Source organism: Peromyscus leucopus, chromosome 18 (assembly GCF_004664715.2).
Source record: "Peromyscus leucopus breed LL Stock chromosome 18, UCI_PerLeu_2.1, whole genome shotgun sequence".
NCBI lineage: Eukaryota > Metazoa > Chordata > Mammalia > Rodentia > Cricetidae > Peromyscus > Peromyscus leucopus.
In genome coordinates this window covers 43,159,890-43,182,265 of record NC_051078.1, presented here as the reverse complement: position 1 = coordinate 43,182,265, position 22,376 = coordinate 43,159,890, and the positions used below count along the sequence as shown (strand labels likewise).

At 49.3% G+C, this 22,376-nt stretch overlaps 2 protein-coding genes across 5 annotated transcripts in view; both read right to left on the bottom strand.

Moving 5' to 3' along the window:
* Positions 1-22,376, bottom strand: part of Txnrd1 (thioredoxin reductase 1) — an 87,361-nt gene that overhangs the window by 24,668 nt on the left and 40,317 nt on the right. The window contains exons 1-2 of one of the 4 annotated variants that reach the window (XM_028880275.2): positions 17,717-17,818; positions 16,290-16,403 (exon numbers count right to left, since the gene is read on the bottom strand). The exons of 1 other annotated variant lie outside the window; for it this stretch is intronic. Coding sequence is in view for 1 of the 3 variants with exons in the window: in XM_028880274.2 (XP_028736107.1) it covers positions 103-408 (306 nt within the window). In the remaining 2 variants the exon portion in view is untranslated. Of the gene's footprint in view, positions 1-102; positions 429-16,289; positions 16,404-17,716; positions 17,820-22,376 lie in introns of those variants that run through there. 2 more of the 4 variants (XM_028880276.2, XM_028880274.2) reach the window with 2 other exon arrangements.
* Positions 6,231-7,582, bottom strand: Eid3 (EP300 interacting inhibitor of differentiation 3). The gene has a single exon (XM_028880278.2). It carries the CDS (start codon positions 7,445-7,447, stop codon positions 6,335-6,337), a length of 1,113 nt encoding a protein of 370 aa, XP_028736111.1. The 5' UTR covers positions 7,448-7,582; the 3' UTR covers positions 6,231-6,334.

Sequence of the window (22,376 nt, the reverse complement as noted above, 5' to 3'; positions counted from 1 at the left end):
CCTTATAGTAAAACCCTGGGCTAATGACGGCAATGACTGAAGAGTCAGTAAGTACAGTAAAAACACGTTTAAATCCAGTTAACTAGACATTCCCAAACTTACCAGCCCAGACTGCGTGTCTTTCTCCTGCCTACAATCAGGTGTGGAGGGTGGAGGGCAGAGACGGGGGTCAGTACAACAGGGCGTCTGGGATTTGGAGGGGGGTGCCGTGGAGTAGTGAGAAGGAGGAAGCACAGCCCCAGGGGTGCCTCTCAGCTGCAGCCGGGGCGCACACAGTGGCCAGGGGGCTGGAGGGAGGAAACCTGGACACCAGCAACAGCTGGGGTGGGTCTGCGCCAGCCAGACCGTCTGCACAAAAGGTCTACCTCGAGAAGCGGGGAAGCACAGCCAGCATTCGTGAGCCGGCATGACGACCAAAGCCTCTCCTTCAATGCAGAGCACTGTGGGGAAAAACAAGCCGGTAATAACAGCCCCTCAGATCAAAGAACGCCAGACAGCCAGCATGACTCCCTCCGAGGGGTCACCAAAAGCGTGAGGCTCATCTGTTGGTTTTAAAGGGTGAACAAAAAAACATAAACAGATGTTCTTAAAAAATAACCATTGTTGCCAGGCGGTGTCGCACCCCTTTCATCCCAGCACTGCCTCCAGAGGCAGGAGGATCTCTGTGAGTTCGAGGCCAGCCTGGTCTACAGAGCAAGTTCCAGGACAGCCAGGACTGTTACACAGAGAAACCCTGCCTACAAAAACAAACAAACAAACAAACAAACAAAAAACCATTGTGCAGCTGAGGCAATGAATGGACCAGCAGTTCAGTGTCCCGTTCTTGTAGAGTCTGGTTCTCAGACACCAGCTTACACACACACACACACTTTAAAATCTTTTTTAAAAAAATGGAGAGGGGAGTTATAGTTCTGTGGTTAAAAACACCAGCTGCAAAAAAAAAAAAAAAAAAAAAAAAAAAAGTGCTGGGCAGTGGTGGCGCATGCCTTTAATCCCAGCACTCAGGAGGCAGAGGCAGGTGGATCTTTGTGAGTTTGAGGCCAGCCTGGTCTCCAAAGCGAGTTCCAGGGAAGGCGCAAAGCTACACAGAGAAACCCTGTCTCGAAAAACAAAAAAAACCAAACAAACAAAAACCACCAGTTGCTCTTCCAAAGGACCTACATTCAATTCCCAGGACCCACCGGGCAGCTCACAATTGTCTGTACTCCACAGGCACCAGGCACACAGACTATGCACAAACATACATGCAGACAAACATCATACACATAAAAATAAAGTAATAAAAACCGACAGCACTTGGGTGTGGCTTTTGTTCAACTGGTGAACAAAAGGCAGGCACAAAAGTCAATCCTCTTCTGGAACCACTGTTCAGTATGACACTAAGAACAGTATGACACTGTTCAGTATGGACATAGAGGACAGCACAAGGGGGTGATGGTGCCGATACTGGGCTCATCATTTTAAAGCACAGTGAGAAATCAAAGATGTACAGATCAGCATTCCAATTTTCACTCGATGGATGAAGATCCCCCTTACATGGAACATGAGGTCCAATCTGAAGATACCTGTCTTTGTGAATGGACGCATGTTTCCACGTAACAGTGGCATATCCCACATACATACCCACAGTATTCTGAATGGGATAGGAATGAATGTGATCTGAACTCATTCTTAAGAGACCAGATGTCATCAAGTGGAGGAAGATCTATCCTAAAGTAAACTGAAGAAACTGGAAGCCAAAGATCCCCAACGGAGCATTCTGAAGCTGTCATGAACATGTCTGTCTCTGATTCACTCGGATAAAAGAATCATAGCGAGGGGCTGATGACAGCTAGGTTGAGCATTTGGTCTTTGAGAAACGGCTATCTTAGAAATCTTGACCTTCCATGACCTCAATGGACAGCAAAGGAATCACACTTGAAACCCCATAAATAAAAATTTTACTTAAAACATAACTATTAGAATCTCAAATTCATTTTAACTGCATGGTCTTAGGACAAACAGGTACACAACAGAAAAATAAAAACCTCTTGCCCTTGAAACCAACCTTTTGCAATACACCTAAGCAGAACAAGCGAGAACAAATATATTCTCAAAGGCCACACCTTCCCTCTTCCAAAGGTTTATGTGGTGGTTTGAAAAAAAATGGCCCCCATGGACTCAGGGAGTGGCGATATGAGGAGGTGTGGCCTTGCTGGAGGAAGTGTGTCAGGCTCAGGGTGGCACTCTCTTCCTGCTACTTGCCAACTGGGGTGTAGAACTCTCAGCTCTTTCTCCCGCACCATGTCCGTCTGCTGAGCCACACTTCCTGCCATGGCGATAATGGACTACACCTCTGAACTGTAAGCCAGCCCCAATTAAATGTTCTCCTTTATAAGAGTTGCCATGGTCATGGTGTCTCTTCACAGCAATAGAAACTCTAACTAAAATAGTTTATGAAGTATTCTTTACCAAAATTCTGTATCTAATGGATTTTTACAGTTCAAGCTTTAAATCAAATTATATCAACCAGCTTTTAACAAAAACAAAAAAGTATGCCACCGGAGCTTGAATTTTTAAGATTTAACTGGCCAATGTGAACAGCTGAAGCACTCAGCTGACCCTAGAACTGAACACTACGCTTTCATTTTAACCCTACTTAAAACTGAACTAGCGATCATTCAGCGCCAACTAAATAGTGTCCCACTCAAAATGTAATCCAATGAGAACAGCTCCCCAAGACAGGAACCGGAGCTGTCCGAGTCCCGATTCTGGTCTAGCCAAACCCATTTTGGTTGGACATCCAGCCTCCAAGACTGCTACAGTAGATAGTGTTGTCCAAAGCTACTGGGTGTTTGGCGATTTGTTACGCGGCAGGAAATCAGCACAGCCAGGACACGGTAAATCACATTCCGGATGGAGCGTGCTCTACTATTCTCCTCCGGCAACCCCAGCAGCGGCACCTGGTACAGCTGAGTCAGTTAGCCGTGTGCACGTTACAATCGGGTGTCAACCGATTCCCCCAGAACAAAGGGAAGGGAGTTACTTACAAAGCGTGAGACTCCATTACTGAGTCTCCAACATAGAAGTAGGTGGCACCATGCAATAGGCTGAGTGTCCACAATGAGACAGACACTGTGCTAGACATGTTTGTGCACATTAAATCCCATCAAATCCAGGCCAGATGTCATCTGTTTCAGCTATGACAGGCTACGGCACTAAACTTGTCCAAGCTGGTGAGCTCAATCAACAGATAAAGTCACCTGCCACCAAACTCAAGTTTAATCCCTGGGACCACAGAGTGGAAAAAGAACCAACTCCCAAAAGCTGTCCTCTGACCTCCAAATGACCAGGCAAATCAAATTAACTAACTAATTAATTTAAATGGCTTTAAAAAAAAATGGGAGAAACTTCCACGGTGGCGCAATCAGTAAAAGCGCTATTTGCACAAACCTTGACGCCCTGAGTTCAATCCCCAGATCAATGGCACAGTAAAAGACACAACTTTCAAAAGCTCCCCTTTGTGGTGGCACATGCCTTTAATGCCAGTGCTTGGGAGCCAGGCAGGTGGAGCTCCGTGAATCTGGGGTCAGCTTGGTCTACAGAGTAAGACCTTGTCTAAAGGAAAAAAAAGGTTACTCTTTCACTTCCACACATACGAGCGTTACAAACATGTGCGTGTGCGCATGTGCACAAGCACGCCCCCCCCCACACACACACAACACTCAAACACATCTTTAATCTTTTGCTTTTCCCAATACATCACACCTAGGAATTATATTTAATCGCATACGCTTTTTCTAGTTTAATCCTGTAGTCTTGCTTTAGATTGGAGTGTCTTGCTTGTGCATATGTGTGCCACATGCGCCTGGTACCATCAGAATTTTAACTTCAAAACAAAACCCGTAAACCTGCTCCTTAGAGTGAGCTGCTGTTACTGAACCTTGACAATTCCGTTCATTTCTATAACTGAATTCATCTCCTATTGCTCAATTCTTTTTCCAAGGTCCCTACTTTGAATCCAAAATAATGCAACAAACCGTGCAACATTACAACCAGTAAAAGCAAAAGCAAGAGCCCAGAGTGATCATATAAATAAATAAATATAAAAGCCGGGCGGTTGTGATGCACACCTTTAATCCCAGCACTCGGGAGGCAGAGGCAGGCGGATCTCTGTGAGTTGGAGGCCAGCCTGGTCTACAGAGTGAGTTCCAGGACAGGCACAAAGCTACACAGAGAAACCCTGTCTCAAATAAAAATAAAAAAAAAAATAAAAATAAAAAAAAAATAAAAAAATCACCCCTCCCACCTGATCAGAAAATAAGCCTCTTTATTTTCTATTGTGTTTTCAAGCCGTCTACATGTCAGAACACAACCAGGCAGAGGCATCAACAATTCGGCCTGCTGAGGAAGGAACTGAGTTGGATCTTATAACCCAGCAGCATGTTCTCTTCCCAACGCTGACCTCCCAAGGGGCCCAGGGCTCTCATGCCAGGATGAGGCTCAGCAGACCAAACGATGCTGCCCTTCATCTTGATAGCCGGCGCTGGAAGGCTGAGCATGTCTTCATGTTCGGAGGGGAAAACAGCGACTATACAAAGTGTCTGTCTCATCAGGGTTTTTCTCCGGAATTCTCTATACATTACCGGTGTAATGAAAACTTTCTCCACCAAAGACCCCTCCTCTCAATCTGGGAGTCATCTAGACGTTGGATTTCCTCTCCCTGCCCCCTCCCTTCCTTAGATTTAGTAGGAAATTTTACTGTTACTATTAAGCACAGCAAAAACACCACTAACCACACCAGTGGCAGACTTTTCCACCACCAAAGGCTTACAGCCATAAAAATAGCTCAGGGCATGTCTGCTGCCTCTTCTGGAATTATTAATAACCCAAATTTTCTACATCAACCACCAAATAATTTGCACGCTTGCATGCACGCAGCACGCACGCACACACCCCACTGATGTTGAGGGCAGAAGCTAAGGCAGCCCTCAAGCTAGGAAAGCACTCAACCACTGAACTACATCCCCTGTTGTCCTGTAGTTTACATCATTAAAACTGCAAAGCACCAAAGAAAGGAAAAAAAAAACCTTATAAATTACACAAACACCTTAAGGAGGTCCCCAATTTGCAACACCAGAGCAGTGAGCAGTGCCTGTCTCCATCCAACCCAGGCCCACAAGAAATGGGGGGAGGGGGGGAATTCACAAATCCTGCTGTACAGACCCAGATACAGAGCAAACCCCTTGAGTTTGTGCTTTTAATGTTTACATATGTGAGCACACTACTTGTATTGTAGTGCCTGCATGAAAGAAGAGACCATCCGAGAGAAAGGGCATTAGATCCCATAGAGATGATTGTGAGCCACCGTGTGGGTGCTGGGAATATGGGAATAGAACTCATGACCTCTGGCAGAGCAGCCAGTGCTCTTAGCCATTGAGCCATCTCTCCAGTTCCCCCCCCCCACACTTTTTATTCAGGGTTAATTGGGACAAATATCCCCAGTTGTTACATGATGAACCAGCACTGATTCTGAAGGACACTGTGTAGAAATATCAGTGGTGAGATCAGTCAAGATAAAACATCATCTACCTCTGAGAAGACTGGGAAGGCTGCCACGGTTCCTGCCCAGCTTAACATTCGAGTAGAAAAGTTTCTACAAATCTGCACGTTCTCATGTCTCACTTGTCACAACTCCACACACTTGACCTTGTTTTCTTACCTAGAATGCCTTCTCAAAGGGCGTGGAGGTGCACACCTTTAGTCCCAGCAAGTGGGAGGCAGAGGCAGGTCCAGGTGGATCTCTGAGTTCTAGGACAGTCAGAGCTCCAAAGGGAGACCCTGTCTCAAAACAACAGAACAAACAAACAAACAAAAACCCAAGATGCCTTGGTTGATTGAGTCTAACACACACACTTGTTAAGTTCATTTATCAAGGAAATTAGAATATGGAGACCCACTTTTTGAAAGGAAGCATGCCACCTATGTTTTTTAGTCTTAATGCTGCCCAACTACTGACTAACGGATCTTTTTTCTCACTCTTTCCCCACCTGGTGAGAAGCAGTTCACTATCAGAGAGTGAGTCCTGGTTTTTGTTTTTACCAAGTCTGCTAATACCTCCTAAGAAACCCAAGAACTTACTAAAAGTACCGTGTAGATTTCAAAAAAACTTCCCCTAAGCATGATAGTCAATTTTTAAGTAAGATTATAACCTTCTAAGTTATCAAGAAAAATACACTGCAAGGAGACAATTTCATTTGTTCTGGAAAATAGTTTACTAGAACATGTGCTTCTGTTTAGAATCTATTTTGAGATGATAGTACAAGATGGAGTCATACACTACAAACAAAAACCTTTAGTATGAGTTTTTGATCATAGCCTCTGAAATTTCAAAAGTGGAGACAATATTTTTCCAGTCCTGCAAACTCAAAGATATAACTCCTTGCTTCCTGCCGTAGGAACAGGAATCACTTTCTTCATCCGCCTGGTTAACATTGGTCGGCTCTAATATCGGCAGTCTGTCTTGGTCAAGCCGTATTCTCGCAAAGCCATCCCTTATAATGAAAGAAACATAGAAGATATTCTCCACAGTGCGAGAGAATGAGTTTGGATCAATCACAAACTCAAAATACGACACTGGAGTATCGGGGTACTTTTGAAAGTAGGTCTGCAGCAATCCCAAGATTCGCTCTACTTCCTTTTCCGTCGTCTCCTGATTAGCATGCGCGTCCAGCTTCCTCAACTTCGTAGGCATATCTCCATTTCCTTCCATTTTGCAAGCTCTTTTGTGATGTTCAAGCCGGGGCTTTCGCGCACGCCGCTCTGCCTTGAACGAACCAAAAATGAAGTGGAACGTCTCCGCTCGCAGCATCCAGGTCGTGGCTTCCTTCTGCACCATCCCCCAGAAGGAGAGCGCCATGCTGTCATCGCAGTCGCTGAGCTCTTCGCACTGGTCTTCCACCCAACTCAGGCCCACAAACACCAGCAGCAAGTCACAGAACGCGACGTGGTTAAAAAAGCTCATATCAGAATTCAACTGCTTTGCTTTTTCTTTACCCAGATCCGAGGCCAAAACCAGGAACTGGGCGTCGAGGGCTGCCTCTCGGGTTCGGCTCACGCCATCGAAGAGCACGTTGGCTTCCTCCAGGGCCTCGGTCAGCGAGTCGCTGGCCGTGTTCACGATGTCCTCCCGGTTCTGCTGCACGTTGTAGATGAGCTGCCGGTACTGCCTGCGGATGCTGCGGCACTTCTCTCGGTCCACCGCCAGCTCCAGGAGGTCCGGGTGCATGCCCGGGGCCTCGGGGCTCAGGTCGTCCGAGCAGCAGTCCTCCTCCTCCTCCTCCTCCTCCTTCTTCAGCGCCTCTGCCTCCTCCTCCCCCTGCTTCACCAGGTACCGCCAGCCCAGGCTTCCGACCAGCTCCTCGCCTTTCTCTTTGCCTCCGGCCAGGGACGCGTCTCCTCTGGACATGGTGGTGGCACGCAGGCAACAGCTCCCCAAAAACGAGCGCTAACGGCGGCGGCGGCGGCGGCGGTTGTGGCGACCGGGGGCAGTTGGAGCCCAGGCCTCCTGCCCATGCGCAAGCGGCCCCGCCCCCAGCCCGGCCCGTGGCCACGCCCCCAGGGGGGCCCAGCTGCGGGTCGGCCAGGGGTCAGCCCCAGCCCGCCATCCCCCAGCCTCCCTTTATGCCACGCTGATTTACGTTCCAGTGGGCGCGGGAGGCTCACGTTACACAAAAGCCATCTCTCAGAGGCGTCTCCACTCAAGGGTGGAAGAACAGTGGGCAGGACTCCGCAAAGGCGCTGTGCATCTGGAAGCCCGCCAAAGGCTAAAGAAAGGCTTTTCTCCTCTACTGGGGTGGTTAACCCGAATCCTAGAAGATGAGCGATCTCCCAAGATTTCAAACATCATCTGTGATCGCGTGTACCCGGTGAATGATCTGTTCACTGGAGACTCACCGGGCAGTCAGAGGTTCAGGTGTCGGCACACAGCGAGCGATGTAACAACATAAGGAGTATTTTGTCCTAAGCACAGCAGCAGGCGCTTGCCTGACACCACCACAGAAAGCTGGACTAGCCAGGGCAGTTCAGGGGAGAAGCCGCTGCTAGGCCCTGCTCCTCTGGTTCGCCTGAACCCTGGGGAGGGGGCGGGGAGGCGGCCAGGACAAGGTCCTTCGCAATGAATGACAGCAAAGTGGTACAGCTACACTAAATTACCCCAAAGGCCTTACTCGAGTGCAATAGTTTCCTTTTTCCAGGAGCAACTCAGAAACACTCGGGTTGGGCATGGTGGCACAAACCTTTAATCCTAGCACTTGGGAGGCAAAGGCAGGCAGATCTCTGAGTTCAAGACCACCCTGGTCTACAGAGTAAGTTCCAGAATAGCTAGGGTTACACAGGGAAACCCTGTCTTGAAAAACCAAAAAGACTGAAACACTTTTTCTTAAATTATAATAAAGTGCTATTTTGTATGTATGAGCATTTTGCCTACATGTATGTATGTTCACCATGGGCATGCCTGGTGCCTGAGGGGGTCGGACGCGGGCATCAGATCCTGTGCGTCCCAAGGAGTGAGTGCGCTTTAACTTCTAGCCCCAGGAGTTCAAGCCATCCTGTCTAGAGTGAGACCTTGTCTCCAAAACAGACAGGGAGAGGAGGGAGGGAGGGAAAAACCACTGAAGTATCAGAAATACATAAAATACACTTCCTTGGCGCTTGAGAGACATCTCTCGGTGTTTGGGGGCCTGCCCTGCTCTTTCGGAGGACATTGGTTTGGTTTCCAGCACCCACATGGGGTCGTTCCCAACCACTGCCTGAACTCCAGCTCCTCCACTCTCTTCCGGCCTCCACCGGTATCCATGTGTGGTGCGGACGGACAGACGGACGGATGGATGGACTGACAGCACAGCAAAACTGCTGCTGGACAAAGTCCCAGCATTTCGACACTGCGGATGGATCACGACTCTCCAGCACTGCTTGCTCTCATCTTTAATGATTCTCCCTGTGTTATGGGAGCTTCCTTTGGGAATTTTGTGTGAGCGTTGGTGAAGGATGAGAACAGTCTCTCTAAACAAAACAATTCTTCGGGAGAAAATCCCCACCACTGTGGAACCATGTAGCAGGATAACTCCGCCTATTCCCCCACAGAGTCCCCCTGTGCCCCTGCCGTTACCCCAGGATAGAGAAGTTAAAGATTTACTAACTGGGCACACCTGGTCCCAGGGATGAAAAACACAGAGCAGAAACAATGGGCCCAGGCCCAGAGCCTGAGGCCACTTAGGCAAAGAGTTCAGACAGGATTGGTGGCTTGCGGCATGAATGGCAAGAGCTGGTCTGCCCTCCCCCACCCTCACCCCCCACCACCGCCCGCCGAGCAGATCTGCTAACAAGTTAGACTGGCTTTCCCCCCCTCTGCGGTATACAGAAGCAGGCGCTGAAGGAATCAGAATGGTGTGGTACTTTGGCGAGCTAATGAAGGAACAGGCCTGCAATCAGGAAATGGCTCGAGCTGCTGCACTACCCGGTACAAACACGATGCCGTGCCTTTTGAAGAGAGAAATTGCTCTTAGAGTTTTGTTTCTCAGGTTTCAGTCTCCTTCCCTCAGACTCCATACCTTCTCTTTGGGACCTGAGCCCACTGGAGCTGGACTCCAGCACGTACACACACAGACCATAGTACTCACACCCACACATACATGTCCTCTGAACTCCACACATGACCATGGTACTCACGCCCACACATACATGTCCTCTGAACTCCACACATGACCATGGTACTCACGCCCACACATACATGTCCTCTGAACTCCACACATGACCATGGTACTCATGCCCACACATACATGTCCTCTGAACTTCATGATCACGGTACTCATGCCCACACATACATGTCCTCTGAACTCCACACACGACCATGATACTCATGCCCACACATACATGTCCTCTGAACTCCACACATGACCATGGTACTCATGCCCACACATACATCAGACACATTCTTAATGGACTGGAAGGGCTGGAGACAGTTCAGAGGTTAGGAGCACTGGCTGCTCTTCCAGAGGACTGAGGCTCATGACGCCCCGTAACTCCACCTCAGGGGATCCAGCCTCCTCTGGCCTTTGCGGGCTCCTGCACACACGGGATGCATTCACAGAAACACAGATACAGACATACACATAATTTAAAATTTAAAAATGGACAGGAAGAAAAGCCTGTTTCCCAATCTGTATCTACCCTCCTTGGTATTAGCCTAAACAGGTGGCTAAACCTTCAGCCTACCACTGTCCCTCATTTGTAAGACAGAAATTACAAAATCACTCTTAAGTATAGAATTAAGATTACAGAATTAGGCTGGAGAGATGGCTCAGTGGTTAAGAGCACTGACTGGTCTTCCAGAGGTCCTGAGTTCAATTCCCAGCAACCACATGGTAGCTCACAACCATCTATAATGAGATCTGGTGCCCTCTTCTGGCCTGCAGGGACACATGCAGGCAGAACACTGTAATAAATAAAAAAAAAAAGATTACAGAATTGATTGGTGTGTTTAACGATTAAGCAGGTACTTACTACAATTCCAAAGTATCTCAAAGATACTTTTACATACAAAGTAGTGATTTACTTCCCACTGTTTTAGGGAAAGAACTGTGTTTTTAGGTTGAGGATGCAGCACAGTGGTATTTGTCCAATATGCACAAGGCCCTGGGTTTGAGCCTCAGCACTGGGCATTGGCAGTGCACACCTGCAGACCTAACATCTGGGAGGTGGAGGCAGGAGGGTCAGATTCAAAGTCACCTTCAGCTCCATAGCCAGTTTGAGGCGAGCTAGGGATACTTGAGACCCTGACTTAAAAAAAGAAAGGAAGGAAAAATACTTTTCAAAGGTTCAACTGTCAGGGAGGAATGAGCAGTAAGCATATTCTACTGTAAAAATATCAGCAGGAAGAAAACAACTGCTATAAGAAATTGAAAAAAAAAGTTTCAACTAATGAAAACTGTTAGAACTCTGAAGAGGGGGGCTGGAGACATGGCTCAGAGGTTAAGAGCTCTGGCTCCTCTTCCAGAGGAAACCACATGGTGGCTCACAACCATCTGTAATGAGATCTGGCGCCCTCTTCTGGCCTGCAGGTGTACATGGAGGCAGAACACTGTATACATAATAAAATCTTAAGGAAAAAAAGAGCCCTGGAGAGTAAAGCGCTCTAACAGCTCTTCCAAGGCAGGTTCACGAAGAGGCTGGGTTTGCACATGAAGGTACTGTTCTCATGAATGACTCCTTGGATTGCACTAGAAGTCTTTAAAAATACAGTAGTACCCCAAAGGGACTTTGAGTAAGTGTTCTTTCAAATAAAATGGATTATATTATTTTACAGTACTGGAGAGCGGACCCCGGACCTCACACCTACTAATCACACATGCTACCAATGAGCTGTATACACCCAGGCACAGGGCAGCAGCATATTCATGAAGCAAAAGATAAAATGCAAGTCAAGTCGCACTAAATACCTTGCACCTAGACAGTGAAGTATTGTAGAACACACAGAACCTCCAGCTTCCTCTGTGGTAACAACACATGCTTCACTGCACCTAAAAACTGATGACAACCCACATACTTCAGAACTCAGACACGCCTAGAAAAGCATCCTTCTGAGCAACCCAAGAGGTGAAACACTGGGTCCATGACTATCTGAGGTAAAAGTGAAGCAAGCCTGGGTTCAATTCAAACATGCCTGCTTTGGAGGACTGGAGGGATGGCTCAGTGGTTAGGAGGACCCCTGCTCTTCCAGAGGACCCGGGTTCCTGGAGCCCAAGTCAGATCCTCACAACCTCTGTAACTGCAGCTCCCCAGGGCCTGTACTCACAGCACACACCCACATACAAACACACACATCTTAGAAACAAAAGCTTAATTTCCATTTACTGCTCTCTAGGAGTTTGAGTTTCCACATTTGCGCAATCAGTCTCCTGGGTATCCTAATCTATCCTAAAATGCTGTTGCCGACCTTTTTTCTTGTTTAATTATAGAGAAACATTTGTTGGCATACATTTTTGGTAGTGTAGATTGGACCCAGGGCCTTGTGTGTGCCAGGCAATCCCTCTACCACTGAGCTGCACCCTAAGCCCTAACCAGCTTTTTTTGGTGGGTTGGTTGGTTTTTCAAGACAGGGTTTCTCTGTGTAGCCCTGGTTGTCCTGGAACTCACTCTGTAGCCCAGGCTGGCCTCAAACTCAGAGATCCCCCTGCCTCTGCCTCCCGAGTGCTGGGATTAAAGGCCTGCACCACCACCGCCCGGCTATCAGAAGTATCTGCAAGTGTCTATACTAGCCTAGAGAACTGAGTTAAAGACAACACGGTAACTCCTAGCCTGATGCTGGCAGCACGGGCGCCTAGCAAACCAGCCACTGTGGCCATACTTTCTTCCTGACTGACAAAGGCTCACCCGAACGTCATGCTAAAGGCACTGACTGTCAGATATAAAAAAAACTCCCCATTGTTTCCCAGTGCTCTACTCAGCACCAGTTCTGAACAGCTCAGAGTTTCACGTCTGACAACCCGTCTTCAATGAAATACGAACCTTCAATGTTAACTCCCTTAAGTGAGCCTCTGTGTCCCTGCCACTTAATGAATATTTACGGAATGAGTATATGAATGGAGTGTTAATTATGGAACGCATGTGAAGAGCTGAAGGACACAGGGAAGACATCATCGTGGAAAGGCATATCATCCTTCTGATGTCGTGGGCACGGTGGAATGAAGGCTCATCCAGCAAGCCTCTCATGAATGGAAGTCTGGTGTATGCCGGAACTATGCTAGGAATACTGGGATTTGCATGGGCTCCATCTCACAAAGCAAGACTCAGATCAGGAGCAGGCATGTGTCTCAGGAGTGGAAACACAAAACCAGAGGCATGAGCAGAGCAGAGTGAACTCTGCAGACGGGGGATCTCCGGCATGCGGCCCTGCCTCTGCCTGGTAGCCAGCTGTGGGACCTGGGCATGCTCCTGTAACTCTGGAGGCCTTTATTTTACCTGCAATACTGGGTAACACCAGATCCTGCATCAGGCAGCTGTGAGAACTAGAGTCCGGCACACAAACGGCCGTGACTGTTCCTAAGGCATCTTCTTCAGTTAGAGAGGAGGACTAACAACACACCCTTGCAAACACAGGCACACAAAGTGAGCCTTCCTCTCCCCCCTCATAAGAAAGCCGGAAAAATGTCTCTGGCAGGGTTCCTCCTTTTCCAGAGAGGAGGATTTGCCGAGTGCTGTGGAAACAGCGGTAACGTGGCCAAGTGGGTCTGCACAGAAAGTGAGGGATTTAAACAACAGCAAAGTGGGGACCTAGGGAACGACAGGTACGGCTGTTCCCAGGAGCTTACCGTAGCACGGGAGAGGCGGTGAAAGCAACCAGGAGGGCCCCGGCCAAGAAGGTACCCACCACCACCCTGAAAAGTGAGCCCTGTACCCTGGAAGCACATCTGGCAACAAGAAGCAACCATCAGGAAGACGCCCTGGGCCCTGGGCCCTGGGCCCTGGGCCCTGGGCCCCCGGCCAGGTTAGGGAGGGAGCGTTTGAAGTGTGGGGCCCGACTGAATGAGGTGCTTGAGGTGATGCAGGCAAGAAGAAACCTGTACCCTTTTCTGATGGCTATCAGGAAGAGTCCAGGCTGCCGCTAACTTGGGTAGGCTTGAGACTACAGCATGAACACAACTGGGCTCCATCTTCTAGGAGGTGAATGTCACAAGGCTTTATTGTCTGCCTGTCACCTCCTCTGTTCTTGCCATTAAGAAATTGAGTCTCATGTGGCCTTTTTTTTTTTTTTTTGAGACAGGGTTTCTCTGTGTCATTTTGGTGTCTGTCCTAGATCTCTGTAGCCCAGGCTGGCCTCAAACTCACAGAGATCTGCCTGGCTCTGCCTGCTGAGTGCTGGGATTAAAGGTGTGCACCACCGCTGCCCAGCTTCATGTGGCCAATTTTAATCTTGCCACCCATGACTCTTCTCCCATACTACGGAAGGCTTAACTATGCCTGGCAGTGTGCCAACGGGCATCTCTCCATTCACCTTGCTCTTTCTGCTCAGTGCCACCAAGAGAGGCATTTATTTACACAGGTATTTTCAACTCTGGAATCGGGGCCGTGGGTGTGGAAAGGCACTAGCTGCTAAGCCCGACAATGTGAGTTCAGTCTCTGAGGCCCACGTGGTGGAGGGAGAGAAGGGAATCACACGAGTTGTCCTTTGACCTCCACATGCACACCACGGTAGGTGTGCGCGCGCACATACACACACACACAAATGTAATAAAAATTTAAAAACCTCTGGAATCCTGTAATTTCGGATTCTTGTAATCTTACCCTAAAGAGAAACTAAAATGCTGCCAGGCTCGGTGGCACACATCTGTAATCCTAGCACTCAAGAAGGCAGAGGCAGGAGAAAAACCCACAGCCAGCCTGATCTACATAGGAAGACCACCTCAAAAAAAGAAAGACAACAAGAGGGGTTAGGAGTGTGGTGTTGCTAAGTGGTAGAACATTCGCCCACCAGCAGGGCCCTGGGTTCTAGCCCAGCATCACAGACACACAACACTGAAATGTTGCCCTGGGGTTATAGCTCTGTGGTAGAGCACTTACCCAGAATGTTTACAGCCCTGTTCAATCCTGGCACATGCACAAAAGAGAGGGGGGGGAGGGAGGGAGGGAAAACATTTGCACAAACTCCTTTTAAGCAGTCACTAGTGCTAACCGAGTCCTTCCAAAGTGTGTATAACTGGTCTAGGCCCTCTGCATAAGCGAGACAGTTGTGTAGCTTGGTCTGCTTAAGGGGCCCCTGGCAGTGGGATCAGGATCCATCCCTGGTGCATGAGCTGGCTTTTTGGAGCCCACTACCTGGAGCCCAATGGTGGGACACCTTGCACAGCCCTGATGCAGGAGGCGCTTGGGTCTGTCTCAACTGACTGTACCAGGCTCTGCTGACTCCCCATGGGAGGCCTTATCTTTTCGGAGGAGAAAGGCTGGGGGCTGGGGGCAGGAGGAGGGAAGAGAGGGGGATTTCTGGTTGGTTTGTTAAACAAAACAAAATAACAACAAAAAGTGTATAATTACTCACTGTGGCAAGCAAGTTGTTCAAATTCTCAACTCTGAGTCTTACTTGCTCTGTCTCCTCCCACTTTTAGCAATACTCATTAAAACCAAAAGAAAATACACAATAGAACAGTTCTATGTGTGTAGTAAATGTTACATATGTACATATTTCATTCATGGCTCTGCACCTCACCAGAAGCCTAAAACTAACTGGCATATGAAATTGAAAAAGTCAGAGGATCATGTCAACAGTCAGTTCCAAAGCTTACACAAGCAGTTTTTACTCCCATTGATTCAAGAGTGCGAATAAGATTATGTAGAAATCAAATGATTATAACTTCTCAATATACATTTACAACAGAGGGGGTTTCCCCAGGAAGATGCATTACTAGGTCTTTGTGTTGCTTTACTTGCAAACTAAAGGTCTGAGTAACACAACTACTTTAACTAAAGGTAAAAAGCCTTTTATCTCCCTTAATTAGTTTCCATCCATTTGCTATTTGTCTTTGAAGTCTAATTCCATTCTCTATATTCATTCTTTAAAATGTATGTTTCTTTTAGAAGCAAGCAAAGACGAAAAATGTGAATCAATTGTTAATGTCCTTCTTAACAGCACATCCATCTAAACGTTCTCACACTTAGCAAGTCTGGGTTTACTAAGAGGACCTCAGCATTGTTACTCTGAAAATCACCTAAGGGCTGGTGAGATGGCTCCGTGGAAAAGACACTTACTGACCCCTAAGACCCACGTGGGGAAAAAAAAGAACAGACTCCACAGTGTCCTCTGACTTCAACACATCGTGCATTTTTGTAATTCTGCAGGCTGTCACCCCTCCACCCAAGCGGATGAACCAAAAAAGGGCACCCGGCGTACTTGCTATTGGAGGGTAGCTCTCCATTCCTTTATGTTTACTCAACTGTTAACTCTGGCCTAGAAAAAGAAATGCCTGACGGGAAACAAACTCAACCCAGGGGCTTCCCGGCTGCCCCATGCCCCAGCGAATTAAAGAGGAAGGTGACGGCGGCCTGAGGAGGGAGGGCAAGCATTTCCTGATGCCCTTTTCTCCAGGCACTCACCCGCCGGCCGCCGCAGGCTGTAAGAGGGGGAACCCGAGCAAAGGGCACCGTGAACGCGCGGCTCGGCTTTGCCTTCCCGGTTCGGGATCTGAGCACGTGGGTCGGCAGCCGGTCGCGGCCCGGGGCTGGGGACCCGGGGTCGGGGCTGGGGAGCGCGGCCCTACCTTCAGGGCTGGACCATAGCGGCCCTCCGCCGGTCTCGCCTTCCGCCGGCTCCCGCGGCCTCTCTCCGCTCGGCTCGCAGCCGCCGCCGCCGCCGCCGCAGGCCCCGCCGCCCTCTGTAGCACAAAGCAGAGCGGCAGTGAGCCTCCTCCGGGCGGGGCTTCCGGGACGCCACGCGCCCGCCGGCCACTCCCGCCGCCGGTGGACTCCGACCCGCCGGCCGCCGGAACTCAGCCCCGAAGGGCGGGCGGCTGAAAACACCGACCTCGGGGCCCCGCGACACTAACACGTCCCCGTGTGGTCTGGGGCCCCGCGACACTAACTCGTCCCCGTGTGGTCTGGGGCCCCGCGACACTAACACGTCCCCGTGTGGTCTGGGGCCCCGCGACACTAACTCGTCCCCGTGTGGTCTGGGGCCCCGCGACACTAACTCGTCCCCGTGTGGTCTGCCTGTTGGCGCTGCACCCGGAGGATGCAGCAGCCAGGGCTTCCTAGAATCTGAAACCCAGGTCCGTCCACGCTCTGGATGAGATCAGAGGAGGATGGTCCCATTTCACTAAGGGGTGAACTCGGCAAGTCTGGGACAGTTCAAAACGGAGCCCACTGATACCAGCACTTAAAAGAATAGCTATTCAGTACCAATACCAACAGTTGACGTGGCCATAATGCGATATATTATATATAATGTACATATCATATATAATGCCATCTATACATAATTATATACATACTATATATTAATTTAGTCTTCACAACTGTACTTTAGATGTAGGTATTACCACGTCCATTTCACAGGTAAAGAAACTGAGCTATTTATACCCAAGCAACTTGCACAAGTTCGAGCAACCAGTCAACACTGCAGACAGGACTCAAATCCAGACAGGACAGTCTGCTCTCCAACACTAGCCTGCACCGCCTCCTTCAGTTAGGGAAGGGCTGTGTAGCAATCTCAGCTGCCCTGTTTAACAGCCTGGGTCAAGAAGAGCAAGCCACTTGGAAAACATCACATGCGGTGACAATTTCAAGAGTTTCTTAGGACTTAGCATGTGAAAACATTTGTAAGGACACGCAATTTCTTAATATTATCACGGATCCGCACTCATATTCGTCACACTGTCATATATGTCTGAATCAAAGACCCTTGCTCTACAAATGATACCCATTTTCTCCGGTAGCTTGCAAACCACCAGGAGCCAAGGACCAGACTCAAGTCCCCATAGACTGAAGCTCTGTGACCCGGGCCGTCCTCTGCACCCTGCCAAGAGCTTAGCTCGTTGCACGGGAGACCCAGCCCTCTGGGACACACATTAAATGTCCCCCTCCCAGGCATTTCCAAATCACCACCCCGGAGCGATGCTCCCAGGCCCGCCAGCGACCGTCCCGGGCCTCCCCGGCTCCCGGCGGTCGGCTCCCCGGTGACAGAGCTTACGTGAACAAGTCAGATGAAAACACCAGCTCTCCCGGCCCCGCGGCGTCCCGCACCTCCCGCGCGGCTGCCAGGCCTGACGGAAGCCAACTGAGGGTAAAGAGCGGCGGGTTCCCAGTGGCTCCGGGAAGCCACGCCCCGCTCTCAGTAGGCGGGTGAACTGCCGGTGTCAGAATGACAAAGCAAAAATCCAGTCCGCGTGCAGCCCTGGCAACCTGACCCGTCGGCTCGGCCCAGGGAGAGCTCCCAATTGGACGGAACCGCAGCCCGCCGCTCGGACCTGCCCCCACCCAAGGCTGAGGGTGGTGCAATTCAAAGAACGGTGGGGGCCGGACCCCAGGAAGAGGGAGTGTGAAGGAGTGAGCTGGCCTCTGCCCTGGGCGCTGCTCTCGACGTAATCCTGCCGAGTCACACGAGGAACTTTAGGAATACTGACGCCTGGCACCCACACTGATGTCCTTGGTGCTGGCTGTGACCCTGGCAACTGCAAAAGTGATTGTCATTGACAACGAGGTTAGGGACCCACTGCCCTAGGGCAATGGATTCGTCAGGTTTGGTGGTTCCCTGAAGGAAGTTACCTGGCTATGTAAAGCACTGTCTACTTGGTCCTGACTAACCCTGGAAAGAAGTGACTAACGCTCCTTACAGCGCTTCTTCCTCGTCCCGGTCAGGCTTGGGGTTGTAAGTTCGCTTTAAGGAAAACAGGGTGTATTGAGCACTTGGCACGGCACCAGCAGCATCTGTCAGAGAAGGCCATGTCCTCTCATGCCTTCCTGCTCCTAGGTTAGTGAGAATGCTTGGATGGATGGATGGATGGACGGATGGACGGAGTGTCTGACCCACTACTTTAGTTAATGCCAGGGTGAAAGAAAACTAAGTGAAAGGGTTGTTGGCTCCTAACAGCTTGAAGCCACGCCTCCTGCACTCCTGCATTCCTTCTAGGCTCTTCCAAGGTGAAAGGAAGAAACTTGCATAATGCACACATACCTAATGCACACACCCCTAATGCACAGCGCACAGGCTGACCCGACACTTCTCCCACACTCTCCACCACACACTTGTCCCAGTGCCGCCCCTGATGCTGCAGATGGTGGGGCTGTAACAAAGTGCTCAGCTCAGGCCAATGTGGGCAAGGACCACAGAATGGAAAATCAGCAGAAAAGGAAGTCGGGACTCGGGGATGATGGGTCTTACCTTTACCCAGGCCCTCCCGAACCAAGCTCCGCATGAAGCATTTTGTCTGCCTTATCTCAGGCAGTCCATATAGTGACTGACAGTCCACATAGCGGCAGTCCATATAAAGTGAGGCCGTGAGCATCTCATTCTTAAATAGACAGCGCAACTTATTTCAAGAGCATGGCTTGGGGTAGAGAGCGGCTTTGAAATCACGGAAGTTGGAGCAATACACTGAATGCTGGGATGATAGCATTCCAGTCGTTTGACACTGAAGAGCCTTACTGGTCACAGGGATCACAGCTGAGTTCTCTAACAGCTTGTTAGAAAAGACTGCGTAAGCCATTTCAACTTCCCATTGCTCTTCAGAGAAGCAAATTTTGGCACAGGTGCCCAGAAGCTTCCCCTGCGTGGGGAGACACAGGGAACCTATTCTGCTTAGTTACAGGTTAGTTAGTTACAGGTTAGTTAGTTACAGGTTAGTTAGTTACAGGTGAAGGAAGAGGCCATCCTTGACTTCCACCACTTCTCACGTTCTGAGCAAACACCTCGAACCGCTTTGACTGAGCTCTTGTCCTCTTTCTCCCCTAAAAGCCTCTGCAGTTTACAGTCCGCCGCCTCCTCTGGGGGAGGGTCCCTGATTCTCAACTATTACTAATTCTTCCTTCCCTCTTTGTGGCCCCAAGTACCTACATAATTACACTAAATCTAAATCTATCAGAACTCTGGACAAGCAAGCCCTTGTTGGATTTCTTGCCTCTCCAGAATGTGATATAGAGCAGGTACTCAGAAAATGATAAAAAAAATGCTTGTCTTTCTCTAAACTGTCATCTCAGCTAAGACATCATACAGGTTGTAGTGTGTTAAGAAGTGTTCCACTGTAGAACGTCCACCTACAGAGCGCACACTGAGCTGGAACACCCACTGTTCAGACTGTCCTTTCTCTAGGGCCCTCGAGGTCATGTTCAGGCTTCTCAATGGCGCAGACAAGGCAAGACCCACCTTTGGTTTTTGGGGGGGTTTTCGAGACAGGGTTTCTCTGTGTAGCCCTGGCTATCCTGAAACTCACTCTGTAGACCAGGCTGGCCTTGAACTCACAGAGATCTGCCTGCCTCTGTCTCCCGAGTGCTGGGATTAAAGACGGGATACTGCTAAGATGCACTCTTGTTAATGCCAGCTGTCCACACAGTCTGTACTCTACTTAGGCAGCAAACATGTTGGAGAAACACTTGGAGAGTAAAAGTGATCTCCACTTAGGAAGGGCCACACCCCTCAGATCTGTCCTCAGGCCTGCCCAGCAATCCTTTCGCCCGGTCCTGTTTCCCAGCTGCCATGGTGACTCTTCATTTCCCCTCTTCTAACGGCACTGATGCGTTTTGCCTTCCCTCTGCTCATAACCTAGTTTCTCTTTAGGAAATCAGCAGGGACCAGACAGAATTCCCCAGTGTTTCCCCATGGCCACCAAACTACTAAATTCTTTGCCATGGCTCCAGGTAGAATAAAAGCAGGGTCCTTCTGCTCCTGTGTGGGCTCTCGCCAATCTTGCCTTGTCTGGGAAGATGGCCCTCGGTCATCATCAATTTCCTGTTCTGTACCGGATCGTTTCTATCATCACACAAACATACTGTGCTTTTCTCTCTTCATAGAAGCCACTGCTCCCTTTCACCAGGCACCGGGGGTGAGGTGGGTGCTGAGAGAGCTCTCTGCACTCTGAAGAACAGAGGAAGTGGGAAGGTGAGAGACCAAGACTGTGCCAGGGGCGAGACTGAAGGGAATGGCGGCATGCTCTGGGAATAACCGCAAACCTTCCCGAGCAGAGGAGAACAAAGGAGCATGCGGAAGCGGGCTGCACCTACCCAGCCAGGCAGGGAACCAGGAAGAAATGGTCCAAGGGAGGCCCAGAAGCCAGGAGGAAGCTGCTGTGGAGGTTGACGCTAGAAGCCGTAAAGGCTTGGTGAGGCAGAAGCTGAAAGTCAACACAGGCTTGCAGACAGTGAATGAGAAATGTCAAAGGAAGATAAGAATCGATGATCCAGATGTTGGGGCTTGGCAACTGGGGGGGGGGTGTCACTGGGGGGGGGGAGTTAGTTTGTTACAAATCCATAGTCTGACTTGAGAGGTCTATGTTGGTTTTATGTTTTTTGTTTTTCTTTTCTCTTTTTCTTTTTTTTTCTTCTTCTTTTTTTGTTTGGTTGCTTGGTTGGTTTGGTTTGGTTTGGTTTGGTTTGGTTTTTTTGAAACAGGGCTTCTCTGTGTAGCTTTGCGCCTTTCCTGGAACTCACTCTGTAGTCCAGGCTGGCCTCGAACTCACAGAGCTCCACTTGCCTCTGCCTCCCAAGTGCTGGGATTAAAGGTGTGTGCCACCACCGCCTGGCATGTTTTTTTCTTCCCCCTAAATGGAGATTTCCAATAGGCAACTAGATATATAGATCAGGAGGTCGGAGCTAAAAGTGAAAATTAGAAATTAGGAGACTCCAATATAAATGACATACTCTATGTACTAGCTGGGCGTGGTGGCACATGCCTTCAATCCCAGCACTCGGGAGGTGGAAACAGATAGCTATGAATTTGAGGCCAGCCTGATCTACAAAGTGAATTCCAAGCCAGCCAAGACTACCCAGTCTCAATAAATAAGTAAATAAATAAAATAAAAATACTACATATATTATGGTTTTCTAGGGAAAAGAAAGCCATGGGATATGTGAGTATAAAGAGAAGTGAGGTTAAAAAAAGAACCCGCCGACAGAGCACTTGCCTGTGATCCTAATGCTTGGGAAGTGAAGGCCAAAGGATCTGAAGTTCAAGGTTACCCTTTGTTGGGAGCTTGAGGCCAGCCAAGACGACAGGAGACCCTGTCTCCAAGAACTGGCTCTGATTTAGAAGGCCAACAAATGTACAGTCCACAGGCTGCAGGTGTAAGTAGACCTCTGCAGGCAAGCTGCTTCCCCTTCAGTGGGTCTCTGGCTTCTCTCCCAGGGCCTTCAAGTAGCTGGATAAAGCCTATGTGCGTTATGGAAGGGAATCCACCTTACTTTGAATCTACTGATTTCGATGTTAATTACACTTTTCAAATACCTTCACCGCAACATCTACTGCCAAACTAAAGAGTGGGTGGCCATAGCTGGGCCCAACTGACACACAAAATTAATTCTCACACTATGGTACTAGATGAGATCACCTAGAGAGTTAGTGTATTTAGGGAAATGAAGGTGGCCCAGAGACAGAGCCCTGAGCACCAAGTTACAGCGAGAAAAAGGACCCAGCCAAGGAAGAGAACCCAGGAGGATGTAGGCAGAAAAAAAAACAAAATCAACCAAGTCTCTCAGAAGCCGCTGGAAAGTGCTCCTGTTTAAGGAGGGAGATCTACAGACCCAGTGCTGCCAGATCCTGTGAGATGAAGTCCAGTGAAAATGCGAGGGGAACAGATCCTCGCCACAGGTCAACAGGAGCAGAAAAGTATCTGGAGGTGGGGCGTAGAGACAGCGCAGGG